Source organism: Cyrtonyx montezumae, unplaced genomic scaffold, assembly GCF_038088225.1.
Source record: "Cyrtonyx montezumae isolate F1298 unplaced genomic scaffold, pur_monq_1.0 scaffold_0, whole genome shotgun sequence".
In the NCBI taxonomy this organism is placed as follows: Eukaryota; Metazoa; Chordata; class Aves; order Galliformes; family Odontophoridae; genus Cyrtonyx; species Cyrtonyx montezumae.
In genome coordinates, this window is record NW_027071824.1 from 52,408,745 (window position 1) to 52,430,792 (window position 22,048).

The 22,048-nt window shown below is 43.3% G+C and overlaps 1 protein-coding gene across 1 annotated transcript; it reads left to right on the forward strand.

The window, feature by feature from the left end:
• The first annotated feature begins 277 nt into the window (after window positions 1-277).
• On the forward strand, window positions 278-9,556 carry OSTM1 (osteoclastogenesis associated transmembrane protein 1). The gene is made up of 6 exons (XM_065735301.1): window positions 278-592; window positions 3,727-3,841; window positions 5,127-5,224; window positions 7,455-7,619; window positions 8,200-8,365; window positions 8,670-9,556. The coding sequence occupies exons 1-6, from the start codon at window positions 278-280 to the stop codon at window positions 8,723-8,725; spliced, it is 915 nt and encodes a 304-aa protein (XP_065591373.1). The 3' UTR covers window positions 8,726-9,556.
• Window positions 9,557-22,048: the final 12,492 nt, after the last annotated feature.

Here is a 22,048-nt window from a genome sequence, read left to right on the forward strand (position 1 = left end):
GCACTCTCGCGTCATGAATATTTAAGAGGAAAAAACTCCTAGATGTACCCAAATCCAGGGACATCCCAGTGCTTCACGGGGCGCAGCGCAGAACCCCAACTCCTCGCACCCTCCATCACGCCGCCATTCCGTGACCCCATCCCCCGCCTCCCGCCCTCTACACCGCCCCGCCTCATTCCCCGCCCCTTTTTCCGTCCCCACCAATCAGCGACCGCTTACCGAAGCGGGGGTGTGCCTCTGCCCGGCGCGGCGCTTCCGGTTCCTCGGCGCGGCCGTCATGGCGCCGCCGTGCCGTCTGCTGTCGCTCGCCGTAGCTCTCACCCTCGGCTTCGCAGCCGGGCTCGATGCGCCGGGCGAGGCGGAGGAGCTGGCGGCGGGGATGGCGGCGGAGCTGCGAGCCGCGGGGTTGCCCGGAGACCTGCCCGAGCTGGAGCCCGAGTGCCGCCGCCTCCTCACCGCCTTCGCTGAGGGCAGCGCGATGCTGTCGGGGTGCCTGGCCCGCCGCGCTCGCCCCGTGCGGCTCTGTCAGGCCTGCGGCGGCCTCTACCGCGGCCTCCTGGTGCAGTACGGGGACATCGCCCGCGCCGTCGGGGTGCGTCCCATCGGGTGGGGATGGGGTCCGGCTGCGGGGAGGCGGGTGTCTGGCGCTGAGGGCAGCGCCCTCGGTGCTCTGTGTTCCGTATATGTCCCAGTCGCGCCTTGTGAAAGGGGAAGTGGTGTTCTGGTACTGGGTCTCGGCACAAAGTGGTGTTCTGGTACTGGGTCTCGGCACAAACCACCTCCTGGTGTGTCGGGGTGCATGGAGGAAAAAGAGCCTTCCTCCTCCTGCTCTGGGCTGGTTGGAAAGGCCGAGTTGTTTTGGAGCTCCACTCGGGTTTGCGGGTGGTTGCTCAGTGCCTGAGGGATGGCTTCATGATGGCCTACGGCTCTTCGCTAGAGGAGTGGAGGGGCAGCGCTGATCTCTGCTCTCTGCTCTCTGGTGAGAGCGACAGGACCTGAGGGTATAGCATGGAGCTGCATCAGGGGAGAGTCAGGATGGGCACTGGGAAAGGTTTCTTCACTAGAGGGTGGTGGTTCTTCAGCCAGGGGTTGAACTCAGTGTTCCCTGTGGATCCCTTGCAACTTGGGATATTCTATGATTCTGTGTCATCAACGAGTAATACTGTCCTTGTGGGGAACCAGATCCCAGTGTGCATGGCCCCAAGGCTGGTGGGAACATGCAGCAGCAGAGTGGTCGTTCTGGGCACTGGCTGGTACTCCTGAGCCTCAGCAGTGGGAAACCCTGACTGAAGATAGGTCTTTTGCTGCCATCTTCCTGCATCTCCATCCCATTTTTTTTTCATTTTTTCCTGCTGGACGTGGTTGATGGCTAATGTTATGCATTTATATCTGTTCTTTAACTCATCCTACTTGTCTGTTTTTAAAAGCTAGTCCATAACGTGATGTCAGAATGATAGTGGTGAATAGGACTGAAGGGCTTTGTCTGTTCTTTGGTGATGGCTGGAAGTGGTTGCCCTCATAAAGAGTACAGTAACAGAGCAAGTTTATAGCAGTCTGCCACCAAGATTTTGCTCCCAGTTTAGAGATTACTGAATCTGTATTTGGAGTCGCTACTGATAGGCAAAACCCATGCAGACTTCTGATACTACAGCGTCATGCTGCCAACACATTCATATTCACTTAGCTCTCATGTTAAGAAGTGCCACTTTCTTCCTACTTTTGATCTGTGGTCTGCCTGTCCCCCCTCATCCTTGTTCTGGTTCTGGAAAAACAACTGGACATTCATTTGATATTCATTCTCTCAAGGACAACTACCTAGCCAGTAGTCTGTTGTTTGATGTAGACACCTGTTTGTTTCTTGTGTGGAAGCTGTTCCATACCATCTCAGATTAGGTCATGTAAAGGTGAGGAAGTGAGCCTGCAATTCTTGCTTTTATATGACATCTTAAGAATATGTAGAGAATTTGCTGAAATACCTTGCACTTGTGGGTGCAGGTCACCTCTGGGACTCTCCTGGCTAGGAACAGGTTGCCAAACAAACCCTGGTGCTTGCAATGTGTATGAACTCATTATGGCTGTTGTTCTGGAGTCCTGGTTTCATCTGAAATCTGTACTGAGGAGCATTTGGCTTTCCTTCTGTGGATGTATGACCTAAACAAATAAATAAAGATGAGCTCTTTTGACCTGAGCCCACGGTCATGACTGATCAGATATTTGATGATTTCAGTCATTCCCATCCTGCAGTAGCTACACCATAGTGTGAAAGAAACAGTCAAGTTAAGTTTTGGACATCCCTGAAAAGTACAATCCTCTTCATTAGGCTTATTAAATAATTTAGGCAAAAATCTTTAAGGAATTATATAGTTCCACCAGATCCAGATTGGGATGTAAAATACTTCTTCCTACTCGTGAGTTGCTGGTGCGGAAGTTTCAGTTTTAACTGTGCCTCATGAAGCAGTCAGGGAGTTTCCCAAGTAAGCAACTTGATTGTGTTCTGTGTGCTACTTACTAGAACTGAAACTGTGGGAGTTACCAGAAGTGGCAATATTTGACTTCTGCAGTTCAGTTTCAAAGGGAAACTTTCTTATTAAAAATGATAATAAACCTATGTATATATATGTACGTATGTATATATATTTTAAAGGTGGAAAATGAATGTTTCATAAAGCTGTATAAGCAATGTGTTTCTCATTGAAGACATGCTTTTCTTGCCTGTCCCATGTTGCTAATCAGAGAGGCATTTCGCGCCGTGGCAGATCTGAGGAGTGCTTAAGGCAGTTTAGCAGCTAGAAACCAGGAGCTAGAGCACAGGAGTCAGCTGACTGCAGATCATGGTTTCTGTCAGGGATTTGAGGGAGAAAATAAAGCTCTGGAGGAAAAAAAAAGCCACTCTAAATTCTAATGGGGATATTTCATTTCCTGTTGGTTCCGTGGCTGCTCTTATAGTCATTATTTTTTTACTAATTTTGTCCAGAGAATAAATTGTTTTAAGAATTCTCCTGGTGTTTCACCTTTCAGGATTGGGTACTGTTGGATGGCTCTCTCAGATGAGATCAGCTTGGTACCCACATCCAATAAAGAAGAGAGCCTGACTTAATAGTAGGCTTGTGGGAGCAACTACTGCATTGCTTTGTGGAGGACTTTGTTCCTGTGTAGCTGTATGTGGGGGGCAGCTTGTTGCTGATATAGTATGTTGGTACAGCATTTCTGGACTTTGTTTTCTGTTGTTTGGAGTTTCTTTGCTCTGAGGCCTTTCTATTGGTTCAGCTCCTTCAGATAATTCTGTGGTGTCTTGAGAATGACTCCGTCCCTTCCCTGGCTGTGTGGGCCTGGAGCTGGCTCTGAGCACAGCTGCCCAGAACCAGAGGAATAGGAGCTGGCTGGCAGAGGCCTGTTATAGAATCATGGCATCACAGAATGGCCTGGGTTGAAAGGGATCCTGAAGATCATCTAGTCGCTTGCAGTTACTTGTTTCTAACTGATGTGATTGCAGTGCTGACCCAGTAGCTCTTCAAAGACAATGCACAGCAAACTGTGTTATTGTAGTAAGATTTTGAGGATCACAAGGCTTTTCTGCAGTTGATTCTGCTTTCCTTAGTCTAGAAATGCCAGTGTGATGTGATGCAGTATTTAGCTGTGTTTGCCTAAAATACTTTCTGAAAGCTTTCTTTTTGTATTTTTAACATTTGATTGCTCTTGTATTTTTTAATTTCATTTTTGTTCTAGAATTCCTCAGAGAGCCACAATTGTGCCAAAAGTATCCTGACCTCGGACAGGCTGCAGGTAGTTGTGACCCTTTCAGCATTCTTTAATGAAACCTGGGAGGCAGCCAACTGTGCAAGTGAGTGACTCATTCTATAGCTTTCATGCTATTGTTATGACTTAGCTCAACACTGCTCTAAAATTTGCATGATCAGAATTGTGTATAATTGCTTACGTATTGTGTATAGCAAAAAGGTCCTAAAGTAGAAGAATTGCAGTGAGGAGTACAGGAGTTTTTTATTGGGTAAGGGATGCTGCCAGAATCTGAGGGTGCCAGTCTGTCTAAAAAACAAACAAAAAACCCATAGATGTTGTGTATATTTCTATTAGACAGTTTGTTCAAGTCAATAGCTCGGGTGCTTTCAGGTTGAATAGTATTTGCCTCCACAGTTGTGCTTTTGATTTCAATTAACGGGTGGAGAGTATCCAGGTCTGTCGTTGTGCCTCGCTGTCCCTTTGCTGATGGTGCTGTGCCGTGCTTACAGATAAACTGGCTTTTTACTGTTCCCCTGGTCTGAAAACTGGGACCCTGTCCTTACAGGTGTACTAGAAAACAGAAGGAATAGTACTGTGAAGTTAAGTGTCACAGATGAGAGCCTGAAGAATTAGTTTTTGTTTACACATCTGGGATCTGTGAAGGCTGGAAAGACAATGCAGAAGGAGCAGTGTGGTCTGTGCTGTCCCACCAGGTTGTGACCTGTATGCTGCCTTCCCAGAGTCCAGCTGAGTGCCTGTTCTCAACGCTGATGTCAGTTCCTTTTATTTGGGAAAATTTTCTAGGATCTCATAGTGCCCTTGCTGAACATTTAAATTTGCATATCCCTGCCACTTCCAAGGGTTTATCTGGTTAGAACATCTAGAGTGGTCATGGTGTTGTGATATGTTGGGGTTGAGCTGGTGAAATGGTCGGCTCTTGTATTAAACAATAATAACTACACTCTGATTTCTACCACTGTTTGTTGTCTGGCCTTTTCCTGGGTGCTGTCCATTTAATTTCCATTTCCCATAATAGCTATTACTGTTGCTGGGCAAAGCTAGATTTGCAGGGTAGAAAATAAAAGTAATATCTTGTTTTATCTTAAAGTCCAAAGATAATTCAGGCCTCCCACTTCAGCAAGCTCTTGATGATAGTCTTCATCTTTCACTTAATCAAGGCCAATTAATTCTGAAATATATTCTCGATGAAGAGTTAGGTCAGCAGGTCTGAGACATCAGCGGCAGGCAGATAAGGAAAACGTGGGGTTGACTAGACACATCTTTTGTAGTCGAGAGCTCTTTTTGCAAGAGTGGAGTGTCTGGGACTTGTCAGCTCCGGAAATGTTAGAATGTTAGAATGTCCTGACGTTTTTCTTTCTCTTTGACAGATTGTATAAAGAACAACAGTGAGGGATTATCAAATTCTACTCAAGAATTCATGGATTTATTCAATAAATCTCTGACATGTTTTGAACATAACCTTCAGGTATTTGTGCTGCGTATTTAAGAGAAGTGCTGAATTCTCTAACTGCTAGAAAAATCTTATTTATGCTGAATATAATGCAGATATATACCAGACAAAATTCACAAACTCGACAGCATTTTAGGCAAATAAAGGCACGATCTACAGAAATGCAGATGTTTAGAGATGGAGAGACTAAAATTAATTCCAATTGATATTCACCTTGACTTCATTTTGTATATAATTGCGATGCTACTTCACATCACAATTTCTGAATTCACAACAGTTGATAACTACGTAGTACATACAATAATGTATTTCTTTATCTGCCTCTTCATGGAATTGTTGTCTTCTGACTGAACATTTCAATCTTTAAACAACCTTTTAATAACATAGACTAGTTCAGAAAGACTAGCTACTTTAAATGATTGTTACAGTTGTTTTGGCTGGTAAAATAATTAGGAGTCCGTACTACAGAGGTAATGTAATGCGCTTTGTGAAATGAATGTAGTAATTTTCCTTGGAGAAAATGCCCTAAATTGCTGAAGAAACAGCACATATTTCATTTCAGTCAGTAACTAGCCATGTTCTGTGATCAGTCTGTAATAAAAATGGGGGATAATGAGTATGGTACAATCTCTGAGGAAACTGTTTTTTTATTATTAATGATATGTAAAAAGTGAGCTGGAGTGGGTGGTGGTTGGGCACCGCACAGTCTGGTCTGTCAGTCAGAAATCTAAAGTAGATCTTAGCCCATGGGTGTCCAACCTTTTGTCTTTCCCAGGCTGCACTGAGTGAAGAGGAATTGTCTTGGGCTGCATGCACATGTGTAGGGTGCTCCAGAAGTAATGCCTCCTACTTATTTCTGCAGAAACTACAACAGATAAAATGAGCACAGTGACAGTGTTTGACAGAGCAAATTCTGAGTTACAGAACATCACGTTTTCAACACAATCACCACCATTTACTTTGCATTTTTGTTAGTGATGAGCAGAAGTGTGCATGCCACACCTGTAGAAGCCTGTGCTAGCAGAGTTGTCCCACTGTTGCTGTCGCCACTGCTGAAACGCACCATCCACAGCCTCGCTGTGCTCACATCCCCTGGTTGGTCCATAAACATTCAGCAAGTATTGTTGCATGTCAGTAGGTGCAATTTTTTCTGCATGAAGGAATTCAGTGACTCACCTTTGCTTCATACACACTTCCATGTCAGATGGCATCCTGTCAGGCTACCCCACTGCTCACGTCTGTCACATGGCAACAACATGTAATGAAATATTGGTGAGAAGGTTCAACCTCTGCTGCTACACCACCAATATCTATCTGCCTCTGATGCCATGGGCCAACATAATAAAATAGGAGGCATTACTTTTTGAGTGGCACTCATGTATAATACAGTTAATGTATATAAGTAACAAAAAATTTTAGTTTTTAATATTTTTTATTAAAAGATAAAAAAAAGGAGAGCAACAAAACCACAATGTGGGATTTTTGACCTTGGTTTTGTGAAACTAATGCATCAGTCTGGTTCCATGGCAGTGGCTGCAATCATGCTGACCATCACCATGATGGACATGCCTGTCTTAACTCCATGGTTGGCTGTTATCTGTTTTCAAGTATGTTGTATTACATTCAGCGATGGTGAAGACCATAAATAAAAAGGGTTTATTATGGCAGGGTCTGTAATGATCAGGATTGCTCTGCAGTAGCAACAGCTGCTTGTCAATGACCAGGTGATCAACATGCATTCAAGGCCAGGCTGGGTGGGGCTTTGAGCAGCCTGGTATACAGGCTAGTGTTGCTGCTTATAGCAGAGGGGTTGGAACTAGATGACCTTAAAGGTCCCTTCTAACCCAAACCATTCTATGATTCTGTGATTAAATGAAAAACAAAAATACTATTACTCAGCAGCCACAGATTAGGATCTTTAAGAGCTACAAGCAATTCTTGTTTTTCCCTCCCTTCTCTTATTAGGAGCTGGTACTTTTGGAATAAGCTTTACAAAATACTGCTGGTCCAGGAACCAGTTTGATGTGCATAGTCTTCAAAAAATGGATTTTGTCACTAGGGCAGCCTCATGAATTAGAGTTGGTCCATTTTCTTTTTGCATTCTCATGTGAGTTGCTTGTTTGGGCCTTTTTGCAGTGTGCTTTGTTGCAAATCTGGATTTTGATTCAGACTTGACTCTTGTTTTTTTAAGCTTTTTATAAATGCCTTAAATCTCTTTACAAGTGCTGCTGTTTTATAACCTTAGGGACAAGCCATTGATCTATCACCAAATAACTACACTGAAGTGTGTAAAAACTGCAATGGAACCTACAAAAATTTGAACGACCTCTATAACAAGTTGCAAAGGCTGAACAGACATGGTGAGGAGCCCGGACACTCCGCACACTTGTGTATCGATGTGGAAGATGCAGTAAGTATTTGTTAATACTCAAGCTCCTGATCGCCCGAGCACATTCCAGTTTGAGTAGCTGTACTTTAATTTCTTGTTACTGTGAAGGGAACAGATTTAAAGAAAAATAAAGTCTCTTGATCTGGCTTTTAATGCAAAGCTTTGCTGCTGTTGTTCTAGCCAGTGTAGTAATTGGTTCCTCGTTACAGCAGCTGTGAGGGTCTGCAGCATTTGTGACATATGTTTGGAGAAAGCTTTGTTACACTGTGGGGTTTCAAATGATTGGGCAAAAGGAGTGTTGCTGGAAGTGTGAGATTAGCCCTATCCCCAATGGCTGTTAGTGAGTTCTGAGGGAAACAGGCACTGGCAGTGTATGCAGAATGTGTGCATACAGTCTTTTTATCAGCTTGCTGATGTGAAATGTTGGCTCTGTGTAAACGATCTGGTTTAATGCTTCCAGGGATTTGCTTGTATTTGAGGGGAGATCTGTTAAAAGTTGTTTCCTGGGGTCATATTTGAACACTGGAGTATCTTGAGACCTGAGCATCTGCACAAGAATGTGCGTGCTCTCTTTCACTGCTTGCTTATGTTTTCCTTTTAGATGAACATCACTCGGAAGCTTTGGAGCAGGACTTTCAACTGCTCTGTTCCCTGCAGTGACACAGTCCCAGTGATTGCCGTTTCTTCCTTTATCCTCTTCCTACCTGTTGTATTTTATCTTAGTAGCTTCCTACACTCAAAACAGAAGAAGCGGATACTCATTTTGCGTAAGTGATGTTGCTCATTTTGCTGTTAGAGCTGGGTGTTGCCAGGGGCTCTCTTGGCTCTGGAGGGAGCGGGGCCCAGCCGGCTCTGCCTGCAGCTGTGCTGACGGCGCTAATAGCGACTATTAGTCTGCTGCTGTCCCCTGAAGAAGGGCAGTAGAGAGCTGCAGCCATATCTTTTCATTAAAGTTTTTGGACGTGAGCAGAAAACCGTTTGCAAGTCTGTGCTGGATAAATAGAGGGAGTGGAGAGACTAGTTTTGTGGAATTCTTTGTGTTTAATTTTCATATAATTTTTCCCTTTCTAGCCAAACGTATCCAGTCAAATGCCAGTCTTGTGAACATCCAAGAAAAATACAGCTGAGCTGCAAAACAAAACCTGAGAACTGCTGCTGGTATACAGTGGGTACAATTGTGTTGGAATGAGGCCGGCACAAAAGAGGAGTTAATTATGGTTTAGTGTAATGATACAGAGCAACACAAGTTAAACAAAATGCTGTCTGACTTCTAAGCGAGGATATTAACAAACATGACAAGGCAGGGCTGTGTGACACTGTATGGACTCTGGTTTTGAAAAATGTGTGTTTCTTCCAGTCTCAGGCTGAAGCTGGTGTTTTTCTGTCTCAAAGCCTTTGTATTTCTCACCACTTGAATACTCTCTTGACATGTTTTTTTCCTCTTTAATTGATCGTATTAGTTCTACACAAACCTATCTGATATTCTGAATTATTCTGAGATGACTTTCATAGACAGGAAAGACTTGAAATAATATTTGATATTCCTGTTTGAAACATTATCTCCATGAAACAGACAGTCTTGGGACTGACAGAAAACTTTCAAAAAATAAAAAATTCTCGTATGATACCTCTTCCTAAAGCCATGCTGCTGCTGAGTTGGTTGCAGTGATCTCTGAAAAACATGAGATCTGCAGAGGAAGAGGGAATAAATAGTGTCCAAAGCCAGCAACAGAACTGCCAGTGCTAGATGTGAACAGTAATCATTAACGACTACAGTATTGAGCTATTTCTGAAACAGGGAGTGTATTTACTCATTTGCACACTTGAACCACTAGATATAGTAATTACTCTTCAAATGTTAAATTTTCAGAGGCTTATTTTAGATGTGTGCCTGGGTAATGGAGCACATCACTTCTGTTTATTGTGTTGTTTCCTTTTCTCCTTTTAATTATAAAGTGTTTTGTTTTTCTTTTTTTTTTTTTTTTGTGGAGAAGTGAGGTAAAGTCAAATCACTGGAGGAATTTTGAATTGTAGTGTAGGGCTTGCTTTGGCTTAATACAGAGGTGTTTACAGGAATGTGGTAGGGAAAAAAAACATGATCCTTTTCTGTAAGGGGATTCTCTAACTTGGAAACTGTCCTGAAGGACAATAAAGATACTGTGTTGGGAACTGATGACCTTTGATAAATAGTTTTTTTAAAAAAATAGCCACGTGGAACAGATGAATAATAAGTATAATATTGCAGGATTCCAAAGCACATTTAAAAAACAGTTGTACAATAACTTCAGGGATGGACAGTGCTGCTGACAGGCAATGGGCGTGGTTCTACAGGCAACAGCTGCAGCAATAGCAGAGGTTCTCTTGGGCTGGTGGTAGTGCTAATTTAGGAGAGCAGCAGGGTTCAAGTGATCGACAGCTATACCCAGAATTGATGAATGTCTTTGCTCCCTTTTTGAAATGTGTTTTTATAACCGTGGGCTAAAAATGAACAGTTACATCAGCAAAAAAATATGAAATCTCTCTTGAAACCTGTGTCAGACTTCTGTCAAAACTCCTATGCAGTCTTATGTATTTGACTTGCTTTGGAGCCTGATATGTTTAATTTTTCCTTTGCACAAAGGCTTGATTAAATACATAGCAATTTAACAAAACAGTCCTGAAGCTCTTTGAGTCGCTGTGGTTCTTTGTTTTTGTGGGTTTTTTGTTGTTGTTTGTCCTGACTCAAAAAAACATTCTGTCCATTTTAAAATCAAGCTGACAATGTGTGCTTAATATGAAGTCAAATACCATGTTACTATGTCCACATGATCAGTTTTTTTTTTGTTGTTTGTATTTTATAACAAAATATTAGTATTTATACTTACCTGCCTTTGTAAATGTGAATTTCTAGGTCAGCAGTCAGTTTACTCTAGGTAATTTATAACAATAATAGAAAACTGTTACTTCTCTTTATTACTTGGTTATCTAGCAGCTGGGAAAGGCGTGCTGGCTTCAGAGAGAAAATGATTAATAATTTTTTGTATCTCTTTTCTCGAACTTAAACTTTCTGGGACTTAACTCAGCTGCCTGCTCTAATAGCATTACTTTGATTTGGGGCATCATATGATTGAGGGCTGTTGAAAGCAATCTTTCATTCATGCAGATAAAGACAGTTTGTATGTGTGGCATTTCAGAATGACAGCTTTTATACTGTAAGCAGTGGCTTTTTGAGCACGTTCGCGTCAAGTAGGTCTCAAAGTCATTACTTGGATATGGTGATTAAGCACTTAAAAAAAAAAAAGAAAAGAAAAACATCGAAAAAACCCCAAACCCAGCTTTCCTTATTTTCCTGGCTGCTAAGCCAAATGGAAACGCTCATGTGACTTTTGTTGTTTTTTATTTTAAAGCAGCGGTGATGTTTACACTTGAGATTTCTAATCTTATACCTACTATTTCTCCTTTCTTTCCCCCCCAGACCTCATACTGCCGTGTTGCTTTACAGTGTTACATTGTTGGTAGGATGTTTCTTATAAAAAGAAATTGACCCAATTCACTTTATACTCTTTCTTAAAGAAATGTGGAAGCGTGCGGGTTGTGTGCTTGAAGGAGGCCTAGAGTTCTTTCTGCTGCTAATATCTTTCACTTTGGTTTATTTTTCCTTTTTGGTATGACATGTACAAAATGGCTAACTTTGGAAATGGTGGCTGTTTGTATCTTTTTGTGCAAATAAAGATTTCTAAGGGTGGGGTAGCACCTCGGTTCGTATTTATACTTGTTAGGAAACTTCTCAACACTGAAAGTCAGCTTTAATAAAGACTGTCAATAAACAGTGAACAGTGTGGTTACTTAATTGCTCCATTTGTAGTGGTTTTATACTCCCGCTGTTCTGGGTCTGTGTTTAGAGGCACCTGCTTATTATTCCTCATTATGCCATTTGCTGGAAAACAGGATCAGAAAGACGTATTCAAAGCAGCACTGTGCTGAATTACAGAACAAATGAACTGCAACTGCTGAGAAAGGGTGGAGTTTGAGCTCAGTTAAAACCTGCTAAAGTGTATGGAAAGACTGCTGTTAGCAGCCGTGGAATTTCTTGCATGGGCCTACATGAGTACTGCTGGTGAGGATAACTTGGTGTCTTTGTGGAGTGGCTTTCACTTGTGCTGGCTGTTTTCTCTGCTTCAGCATTTATGGTGCTGAATTTCTGTTGAAAGGGATGATTTCCTTAAAAATGACGTGGTGAATCACAGTGGAGAGAGCTGGGTATCTCAGCTGATGCTCGTGCTGAGGCAAATATAATCTCAGTGGGTTGCATGCTAAGGGACTTCCAGAAAGGCTGGAAAAGTATTGATGCCAGCATGTGGGGGGCAGCTTCAACTGGAAAGTTAGATACTGTTCTGGTTGTGTGTTCCTGGGAGAGGGATTCAAGACTAAGTGTAAGAAGGACAAGCAGGAAGGTTTGGGGATGAACCTAGGGAGTGGAGCAGACATGCAAGGAGAAATAGAGGCTGCAAATGGGTGCCTGAAAGTGCACTGAAGGCAAAGCATTTTGGAAGGGGAAGCTGCTGGAGTTCACAGGTGGCTGAGACAGCCTGAGTGAGGAGGGTACAGAAGGGGCCTTGGCTGAAGCTGAGCTGCAAAGGGCTCAGGCTCCTGGGTAGAGGTGAGGTGGTGGACTGGCAGCTCCCTGTCCAGTTAATCAACTGCCATCAAATCTTGCCTTTCTGCTAATTTATACATTAGATTTTGTGCTCTGGATATGATGCTTCTCTGGAATGATCAACTATGTGATCAGTAAAATAACTGCTCTCCTAATCAGAGTGCATGTGTACCTTACTGCTTTTTGTTCATGCTGTTACGTGAATTTTCCTACTGGGATTAGTGTAAACATTTTTAAGCTTGGCTGTTGTTAAGTTTAACCATGTAGGATGCATCTTCTGTATTTCTGCCAGTGTAAAAAGTTACACATTGGAATAGCAGAGTCAATCAGTTCCACAACTTCTCTGAAGCATTGCATCCCAGCACTGAGATTAGTGTTTCTTGTAAGCTGCTGCAGTCAGCCAGGATGATGTAGCCTCCAGGCCAGCCTGCTGTAGTTGAAATATATGGGAGTACTGTATAGCATGGCATGGCTTTGAAAGGAGCATGAGCTGTGCTGGGGCTGTTTTGCTTCTGTACATGCTGCCATTAGGAATGGGCAGGAGGGCAGGGATGCTGCTGCAGTGCTCTGCAGCCAGATGCAAGTTGTGTCAAGTTAACAACTGCTAATTTTGTTTTTCAAATTACTTAATGAGTTGTGCTGGAAGTTAAATAGTTAAATGAATCAAAACCAATCTTTCCCTACTCCTATCTAAAGCGATAATGCTTAAAAGCTATTTCATGTCTTTTAGAAAAGAGCGACTTGCGACAGTTGGGCTGAAGTTTTAACTTTTAATACTGAAAATTCCACTCCGGTGCCAGCACAGTAAGTATCATGGATTGCTGCAATTAAACCAGTGCCTTAAGTTATTCAAAATACTCTTTCTGGGCAACATTCCCACCTGCTTAATCTGTGCTCTGCAAGCATTTATTAGAACTGACTGTTGAAAAACGCCAAGCTAAATCGGACACTTAAAAAAAAAATAAATCAATATGATGCCCTAAACTGGTTTAATATGTCTTTCCTCTTCAGTGATCCCACACGTTGCTGATTTATTTGCTGTAATGAACATGCCATTCAACCAAAACAAGATTAGCTGCTTAAACCACAGCATTAGGCACAGAGCAACTTTAATGCTGCTTTATGTTTCGTTGTAATGCTCAGCACTTCACAGTGTTGTCTCTTTCTTCTCTCTGTAATAAAGAGTTAGTGTGAGGATCACAAGGGGCTCTGGGGGGTGATTTGTACAGTGTTTGGAGCGATAAATTTAAGTTTGGGTTGCAGCAGCTCCTTCACCCAACCCTAGGTGGAAACAAACTGGCGAGCAGGATTAATACACGAATTTCTAGTCCCTGCAGGACTTTTCTGGGGTTAACCATGAAATAAATGGCTTATGTCAAACTGATCTAGGTTAAGACAGAGAGAATGGCCACTGGCAATCAGAATGTTCCTTTGGACTTCATTCGCTTTTATTTTATTTATTTTAGAAGAGCAGCAGTCTACTTTGTGGCAGGTAGTGCGCCCTGCAAGGTGCAGACATCTTGGCTTTGCAGAGGAGCCCTGGGATAGGTAGGGTATAAGACAGGCTATTGGCAAAGTAGTCTATAGAAAGGGGCAGGAAAATATAAATTATTTGTGTCACTCGTACCTAGCCAAGGTATAAAACATGCCTGCCTAGGGGTAATGCCTGCTAAAGTCTGAAGACTGTGAACTCTCTAGCTTTCTTCTCAAGCTCTGCAAATTTGACTTCCTGCTCCAAGGGCAGTCCTCAGATGGAAGTCTCTAAAGTCAGTGGATTTCAGGTACTGTTTTGTTCTTTCCCTCTGTCATGGAAAGACTGCATTAGACATTAGTCCCCTTCTTGTTGGTTAAGAACCAAGTTATAGTTGTTAGGACATTTGTACATTCTCTGTAGTCAAGAAAAATTGTAATGAAACTTCCAGGGACGCTGTTTGCAATACAGTGTTATCGTTCTTTTTCTTTGCAAAACAGGTGAGTTGCACATGTATACTTCAGCAGCCCTTTTGGGTCTTAGTGTCAAGTACTGTAGAAGTGTGCTGAACTGAGAGCCATTAGTCAAACCCAGAAATTAGAAAGATATCAAAAGTAGCGTGTTTGTGGTGTGCTGGAGTAGGTTATCAAGATGAGGTTGTGTTTCTGACTGGAACGTGTGTGTCTTCTGGTGAACTAGGGAATCAAAAGTGATATAACAAAGAGAGAGTCAAGAGATTCAAGGTGGTTTTCTCTGGAGCTGGAGATGTGTTCTGGAAGTCTACTCGGAACAAACCTCCACTGAAAAAATATCCTGAAGACGCTTTCAGAATGACTGTCCAGATGATGGGTACAGGTGTGTAAAGAGAAGGCTGGCAAGCATTGGCTGAGATGCTGGCTTGACACTAATTTTCCAGATTTTCCTGGAAAAGAAGAGCCTCAAGCTATGTAGGAAGGGTGCACTGAGGGGAAAACGCATATTTGGAAGGAAAAGTATCTTCTAGAGCAGTTGCTGTGAAGCCAGCCATGGGATGAGTAATAACAGTCATGCTATTTATACAAAATATGACTGTGCACTTTTGGTTTATCAGAAGCCTCCACAACACCATTTGCTGTTTTGCCCAGACTGTGCAGGTATAAGTGATGGTTGCATCTGATCCCTGTGTTTTAACTGCTTTGTGTTGGAGCCAGACTGTTTCACTAGTGCAAAATGAACGTTACCTAAGGGGTCAGAACTGGATGATCTTCAAGGTCTTTTCCAACCCAAACCATTCTATGATTCTGTATGTTACTTTTTTGTCTGTTACACAGACAGACAATATCTGTATGTATAAGGTATAAGTGTGTGTGTATATACATATATATGTATCTAATGAGGTACTACAGATCTGCCCATAAGCTCCTGAATCAATTTTGTTTAAAGACCAAGTGATTGGTAAGAAATCCCAAATCACAATGATGGAAACATGTGGACTCATTTGTTTGATGTCCAAGCAGACATCAGGAGAATGGACAGTGAGAAGAGAAGGAATGAGAGAGAAACACCAAACTGTGCAAGAGAAAACAGGGTTGAATGGCCCTGGGAAAGCCTCTCCCTGCCTTGGCTTGTGTAACAGGGACTTATACAACACGTAACCCAATCTGACCCTGACCCTGCCAGTACTGAGGGACTATATTTTTGCTAAGATTAGCTTTGCTTTTCTTTCTTTTTCTTGGAACAATTTCCTTGGCTTCTAACTTGCCTGTAGGCTGGCTGGATGGCATGGCCAAGTCAGCCTTGCCTGTTGGTTTACATGACACTTAACCAGCTGTACTTCACAAAAGGCAGCCCAGCACGTGTCCAGCCACCCCCACAGTGTCCCCCAGCAGTGCTCACCAGGGACAGCCACTGGCAGGGGGCTCACGGCCATCAGAACAATGTCTGGGCTCTGCTGGCAACAGCATTGGTGGGGAAGGAAAGAAAAATATGGTAAATGTAGCAATACCTTTTGGTTTAGGAAAGGAACCGTAAGCTTCTGAGATAAAACATCACATTGCCTGAAGGGCTGCAGGACCTGACAGAGTTTTTGCTGTCCACTGGCGATGCACCGTTGCTGGGTGAACCCATACTTTCTTCTCTGCTGTGGCTCGCATTTATAAACACTTCCATTCAACATTTGCTTGTATTTTCCCAAAGATTATGCTTACCCAGTGGGGAGTGCTGAGTACAGGAACAGCATTGTCCTTTACACTACTAGGGAAGGAATTGGGATGTGAGTTCTCTTCATGGCATGATGCTATGAAAATCATTTCTTTTTTCACACTGGGAACTCCTTCCAAGGGGACAATAAGTGTAAGAGAACATAGGCAGGTGTATAAGTGACAGGAAAAATAGATATCTAAATGCACGTTTCCTTTTCTGCTGAGTGCATCTTCTTGACTTCAGAGCACATTAGTCAGCTGCTGCACTGAGTCAGATGAGCCATGAAGCGGAGTGACAGCTACTGACTTCCAGGGTCTGAGGTGAAGGGTAAGGAAGAAGGAAATAACCATTAGAAATGGTTAGATCTGAGACTAAGAGATCCCATCTTAATCTCTGGTAGGAAAATAAATGTATATGCTGCTAAAAGGGGATAGAAAGAGCATGAATTCCAGTCAGGTGTGCCTCTCATGAAAAATGACTAATTAAATGGCATCAGTGGGTTAAAAATAGGCACTGCTTTAAGGGGAGATATAGTAAAGGTCATTTAAAGAAAAACAAAAATCCAGGAAAGATGAGCGAGTTTGTCTGCCTGCTTGGGCTTTGTTATTTCTTGGAAGAAATCTCATTTTGCAGGTGGTTTGAGAGCAGCCCAGCCCATGGACAACAGCCACGCTCACAGCAGCAAGCACCTCAGCTAGGCCTGCTAGGTGAGTGGTAAGGTGTGCGGTGGCACATCAGGAGGGCAGCTCCAATCTCACCCTGTGGAGGTGCTGCACGGGGCCAGCACCAGTCCCTGCTTGTTATTTAATAAACCTTTGCCATTTCTCTTCTGCGGTTGCCCCAGAGTGATTTCTCAAACCACGTGCCCAAACACCTGCAGGCTGTTGTGGTTTTTTTTATATGCTGGAAACATGAAAAGGATGAATGCAAAGGGGAAATGTTTGATCTCTGATCAAATAACCATATCAAAAGCTCTTCTCAATGCCTTTTGTTGAAACTCATAGAAGTTGTGAAGTCCCAGGCCGCTAACCAAACACATCTGAGTGCATTGGCCAGACCATTGTCCAGCATAAGACAATGTCACTCTGCTGATCTCAGGGATGTGGGGTGGCTTCAACCATGTCTGTGATCCTGCCTCTAGAGTTTAGAGAGGAGCTTGTGTGGGCTGTGCAGTTTGCAAAGAAAAGAGACAAATGAATGGGCTGGGAATCTCCGAGGAGCCACAGTGCCAAGGAGATGGGGTCATGTGGAGCACCCAGTGCCCAGCACAGCCTGGTTGCTGCCAGCTGTGTGCCTGCACCAGGAGAGCTGCACACCCCCTGGGGTCCGTAGGATGGGAGAAGCTTCCCCTAGTGCCACCCAGTGGGTGCTACTGCCCTCCTTTACACCAGCCCAGCAGAGCCCATGTGGGAGCAGCCCTTCTCCATGGTGCCTCGCAGGGCTGCAGCCCAGAGCAGTGCTGGCGAGTACTGCATTTTTCCAAGGCAAGAGGATTTTATTTCTTCTTGGTACCAGAGAGTTTTATGCTAAACTGACTGAATAAGACTTTCCAGCAGAATAATTTCCCTGAAGGATTAGGAAAGTCAAATATGTCTATCATGTCTGAAATCTCTTTATCCTGTATACGAATTACTTTTTTTTCTCTTCAAACACACAAATGCAGTGATGCTGAACCCAAAGCTTTCCCTACCAGCTGTTGCTGCTCAGCTACTCTCTCTCCTCTCTACTTAAAAACTTGTTTTCTCTTTTTTTTTTTTAATTTTTTTTTATTATTATTAAGGAGAGAGCCTGAGGGAGGTCAGATGGAGCATAAGTGCTCTGCTTTTTTCTTTCATTAGCACAAATGATGGCTACCCATGGATTTCAAATTTGTTTCAGCTCTTACCGGGAGCTCTTTGCAACCTGAAGCAGGCATTGATTGCCAGTGAAGAGGCTCTGCAATAACAAAGACAGAAGTCATACAGCAGAGGTCTGACATGTGAGCTGTCAGAGGTGATGCCACCGGCAGCTGACCTATCATAAGACCTTTGGGAAAAGCCACCGGGTGCCGTGCTTGGGAGTTTCTAGTGCCCTGTTCCCTTCTAGTTTGTGCTTGGAAACAGATTGACTAACATAATGGAGTGATTTTGTAATCTGTCATAATACCATAAGCTACAGATCCACAGACTTTGACCCCTCGCAGGTATAATGAGCTCCTTTATTCAGCTGCACATGCTCTCTCGATGGGGGGCAGGGGGGGCTTTTCTAATTATATATCCAAAGCATATGTTTTGCCCAGAAACAAGGCATTATATTCATTAGTAAAATCCTATAAGTTAGGCTCTTTTTATTAGCCAGTTAACTAATTGACAGTTAAGAACATGTATTAATATCACGGTGTAACCATGCAGTCACTTAATCTGACAGCTTTATTAAAATCATAGCATTGCCCTCTAAGTTGCTGCCGTGAGAGGCTGTAGCATTTGCACTAAATCCTAGCGCTCGGAAACGTGTGCCTCGATATAACACAGTACGAGCTGAGCCTCACGGCGGCCTCCCTCAGTGCTTTGACAGGGTTGGGAAGAGCAGGTCCTTCTTAAGAATCTGCTCGATCAATCATAAGTACACCTTTGGAAGCACACAAAACAGGCATTGGCACATTTTCTTTTTCCTCTTACTGATTCAGAAAGTCGTCTTGCTGTAGGAAAACACAGAGCACTGTGCATCTGAAAGCATAACGTGAAGTGCCGAGCACAGTGTGAAGACATCGCACGAATCAATCTTGGGTACTTACCTCATTCAAGGGAGAGCTCTACAGCAGCCCGTGCTCGGGAAGGTTGCGGTCACAGACTTGTGTCACAGAGCACAGTGTTTTGGTGGGCAGTAATCATAAGAGTTCTACAGAACTGCATTATTCATTCACTGTGCTCACGCAGCCTCTGCATTTTTTTTGCAGATCTTTATCACCTGTGTCTGAAGTGTAAGACAGAGAACACATTATGACTTTGAGCTTGGCAGTCTGATAGCTAAAGAGATTAAAAAAGCAAAAGCCAGGCAAATCAGAAATGTGTGAAGGAAAATGAATAAATATGAAAACAGGTGTTTTTTACAGGTCTTTATTTCATATGCATCAGCAGACAACAAGGAAAAAAAGCTTTCTAGCACACTTGCACTGAGCATCAAAGCTGCAATTGTCTGGCCACACCGTTGCCAGTGCAGCTGGAGGAGTTTTGTGTTTAGCTGGGCTGGAGTTGCTGCGTATGTGATGAGCTGGTGTGAAGTAGGATGCACTTCTTGCTAATCAGTGTCTGGAGTGCTGTCCTGACACTTTTCATACAAATATGCACAGGTGTGTTCCTGTCCCCACTAGGTTAGGATGAACCCCACTGATTCAAGCATGTACCATGCCTTTTGCCTCCATATCCCTTGGAGGAGAGAAGGCTCCAGGAAAACGTCATTGTGGCCTTCCAATACTTGAAGGGCTCATATAAACAGGAGGGGGAACAATTGTTTTTATGGGTTGATAGTGTTAGGACAAGAGGGAATGGTTTTAAACTAAGATGGGGGAGATTTAGGTTAGATGTTAGGAGGAAGTTTTTCACTCAGAGGGTGGTGATGCACTGGAACAGGTTGCCCAGAGAGGTTGTGGATGCCGCATCCCTGAAGGAATTCAAGGCAAGGCTGGATGTGGCTCTGGGCAGCTTGCTCTAGTGGTTGGTGATCATGCCCATGGCAGAGGGGTTGGAACTAGATGACCTTTGATGTTCCTTTTTACCCAGGCCATTCTATGATGCTATGGTCCCCACTGTCATTGCTTTGTCTCACTGAGCAGAGGACTGCAGTCTGACACAAAGGGCCATCTTACTCTTGGTGTTCTGAGTGCACAGAGTGCATCCTCGATGGCCCGTTGCCTCCTTTCTCTGCACTGGGAATGTTCAAGGCCTAGTCCTTGCAGCACCCAGCAAGAACCAGATGTCCACCAAATTAGTTTGTGAACAGGTTGACATGATCTGACTTCCCCAGCCTCTTAGAGCTGACAAATACAAGAGTACACCTTCTGCATACATAAATTCTTTCTTTTGCCTATTTGAAACCAGTCTCCCGCTAGTTTCTTTAAGTTACCACCATGCTGATATTGCAATATTCATGAATGGTGCTTCTGCTTATGGGTAGTTTCCAAAGCCTTGTAAACTTCAAACATATTCCTTCCCACCATTCCCTGTGCAGAGTCCCTGTCTGCCCAGTCACTCCCTGTGAGGTGATCTTCTCAGTCCTTCAGTTGTCCTTCCACATGCCTGCTTTATCTTCACCTACCCTATCTGATATACATGTCAATAGCCATTCACTGGCACAGCTGCCCAGAGAAGCTGTGGTTCCCCATCCCTGGAGGTGCTCAAGGCCAGGTTGGATGGGGCCCTGGGCAGCTGAGCTGGGGGACGGCAGCCCCGACCTTTGCATAACATTGAAAATCAGTGATCTCTGAGGTCCCTTCCAACTTAAGTCATTCTTTAATTCACTTTAGCCACAAATATGAGTTGTAGATGAGTGTTCTTTTTTATTTTTGCCATGTCTTCTATTTGATACTGATATTTGATATTAGCTGCATATTGATCCTCAAGAAATCAGTTTTTATTTTCTGCTTTCTGTCACTTTGGTCCAAACACTTGAAAATAAGAAGAAGACGAAGTGAAGCAGAGATCTGTAGATAATTACAAATCATAAAGCTGACAAAAACTGCTTGGAAGCCAGAACAAATCCTTACGAATAACATTGCATTCATTCTTTTGCAACGATTTTTGGGGCCAATCTTGCACTATTAGTCAGACAGCAGTGTCAATGTGAATATTGCTTGATCACTGGCAGAATAAGTGAAGAATAAATAAAATGTCAGGGAAAGCCCTTCTTAAACATTCAAGCAGCCATGGTGAACAGACTGTAGCTTTGTGCTGTGCTAAGCTGCTGTAACTTGGACCAGATTTGTAGGGTGGGCCATAATATCACACTTACTGAGCATTTTCTGAGCAGTATGGAAGTAAACAATACCTCTAATGCGAAATCAGAGGTAAAATGAATTAGGTGATGATAACCCTTTAAAAAGAAAAGGTATTTTGTGAGTTTCTGTACAAAGGCCACTTGAGTGCTAAGCTTTATAATCAGCTTGGAAAATAGTTTAGCCCACAGGATCTTTGTGACTTACTTCTGTCTTCCCCACTTTACAAGGTCAACTATCAAAACAGATATTGTTTGAAGAATTCCAAATGCAAAGAAGTATATAATTTATATAATTTATAAACCATTTCCTATTTCTAAGGGAAATGCTTCTACATCATTTTTAGGCTACGTTTAATACAACATAACATAACAATGGCATAAAATGGTTAATTTAAACAAAAAAAATGGGAAACAGAAAAGGAAAAAAAAAAAAGGCTAATCCACTTACTGCACCTTTGTTGTGCCTATCCTCACAATACCCCTGAGTCCAGTTGTGGGATTTAACCACAACACTTTCTGATTTCCAGAGGAGCAACAGCAGCACTCCAGCTTCCATCATTAGCATTCCCAATTATGAGCACTTTGTTCCGATGCCTTTGCAATGTGAGGAAGAGCCTGAACCTTTGCAAGGGCTGAAACCTCATGGCAGCACTGATACTGGGGCATGCCCTGTTTGTGAGAACAGGGAGAGGGAAAGACATAGTGGGAGAGGGAGGGAGGGAGGGAGAGAGGGAGGGAGGGAGGGAGGGAGGGAGGGAGGAAGGGAGGGAGGGAGGGAGGGAGGGAGGGAGGGAGGGAGGGAGGGAGGGAGGGAGGGAGGGAGGGAGGGAGAAGAAAAAGCAAGTGAGGAAGTGTGAAGGATGAGAAGAAGATAAAGTCAGTGAGAAGAAAAAATGAGAAAGAAGAGGAATTTGTCTTCACTGAGGGCCCAGAAAGACTGGAGAGGACCTCCCCTGAGAAACTTGTTCCAGGTCAGCATGTTGGACTTAGGTCAGTGGAAATCTCCAACCCTAAACATTCTGCTCAGCTTCAGTACTCCCAGATACCCCTAGCACCCAGCAGGAAGGTGAAAGTAGGCCAAAATGACAACAAAACTGATCCCTGGTATGACTTGTTCCATCATTTGATTTTCTTCCAAGGGCAAGACTCCACGAAGTCACAGCCCAGATGAGTTTATGAGGTGCATAAACT

Bases quoted from the DNA above. Each gene is read 5' to 3' on its own strand.
- OSTM1 (XM_065735301.1), top strand. From the start codon at position 278: ATGGCGCCGCCGTGCCGTCTGCTGTCGCTCGCCGTAGCTCTCACCCTC. The intron at 593-3,726 runs GTGCGTCCCATC...TTTTTGTTCTAG, and splicing joins ACATCGCCCGCGCCGTCGGG to AATTCCTCAGAGAGCCACAA. The intron at 7,620-8,199 runs GTAAGTATTTGT...TTTTCCTTTTAG, and splicing joins GTATCGATGTGGAAGATGCA to ATGAACATCACTCGGAAGCT.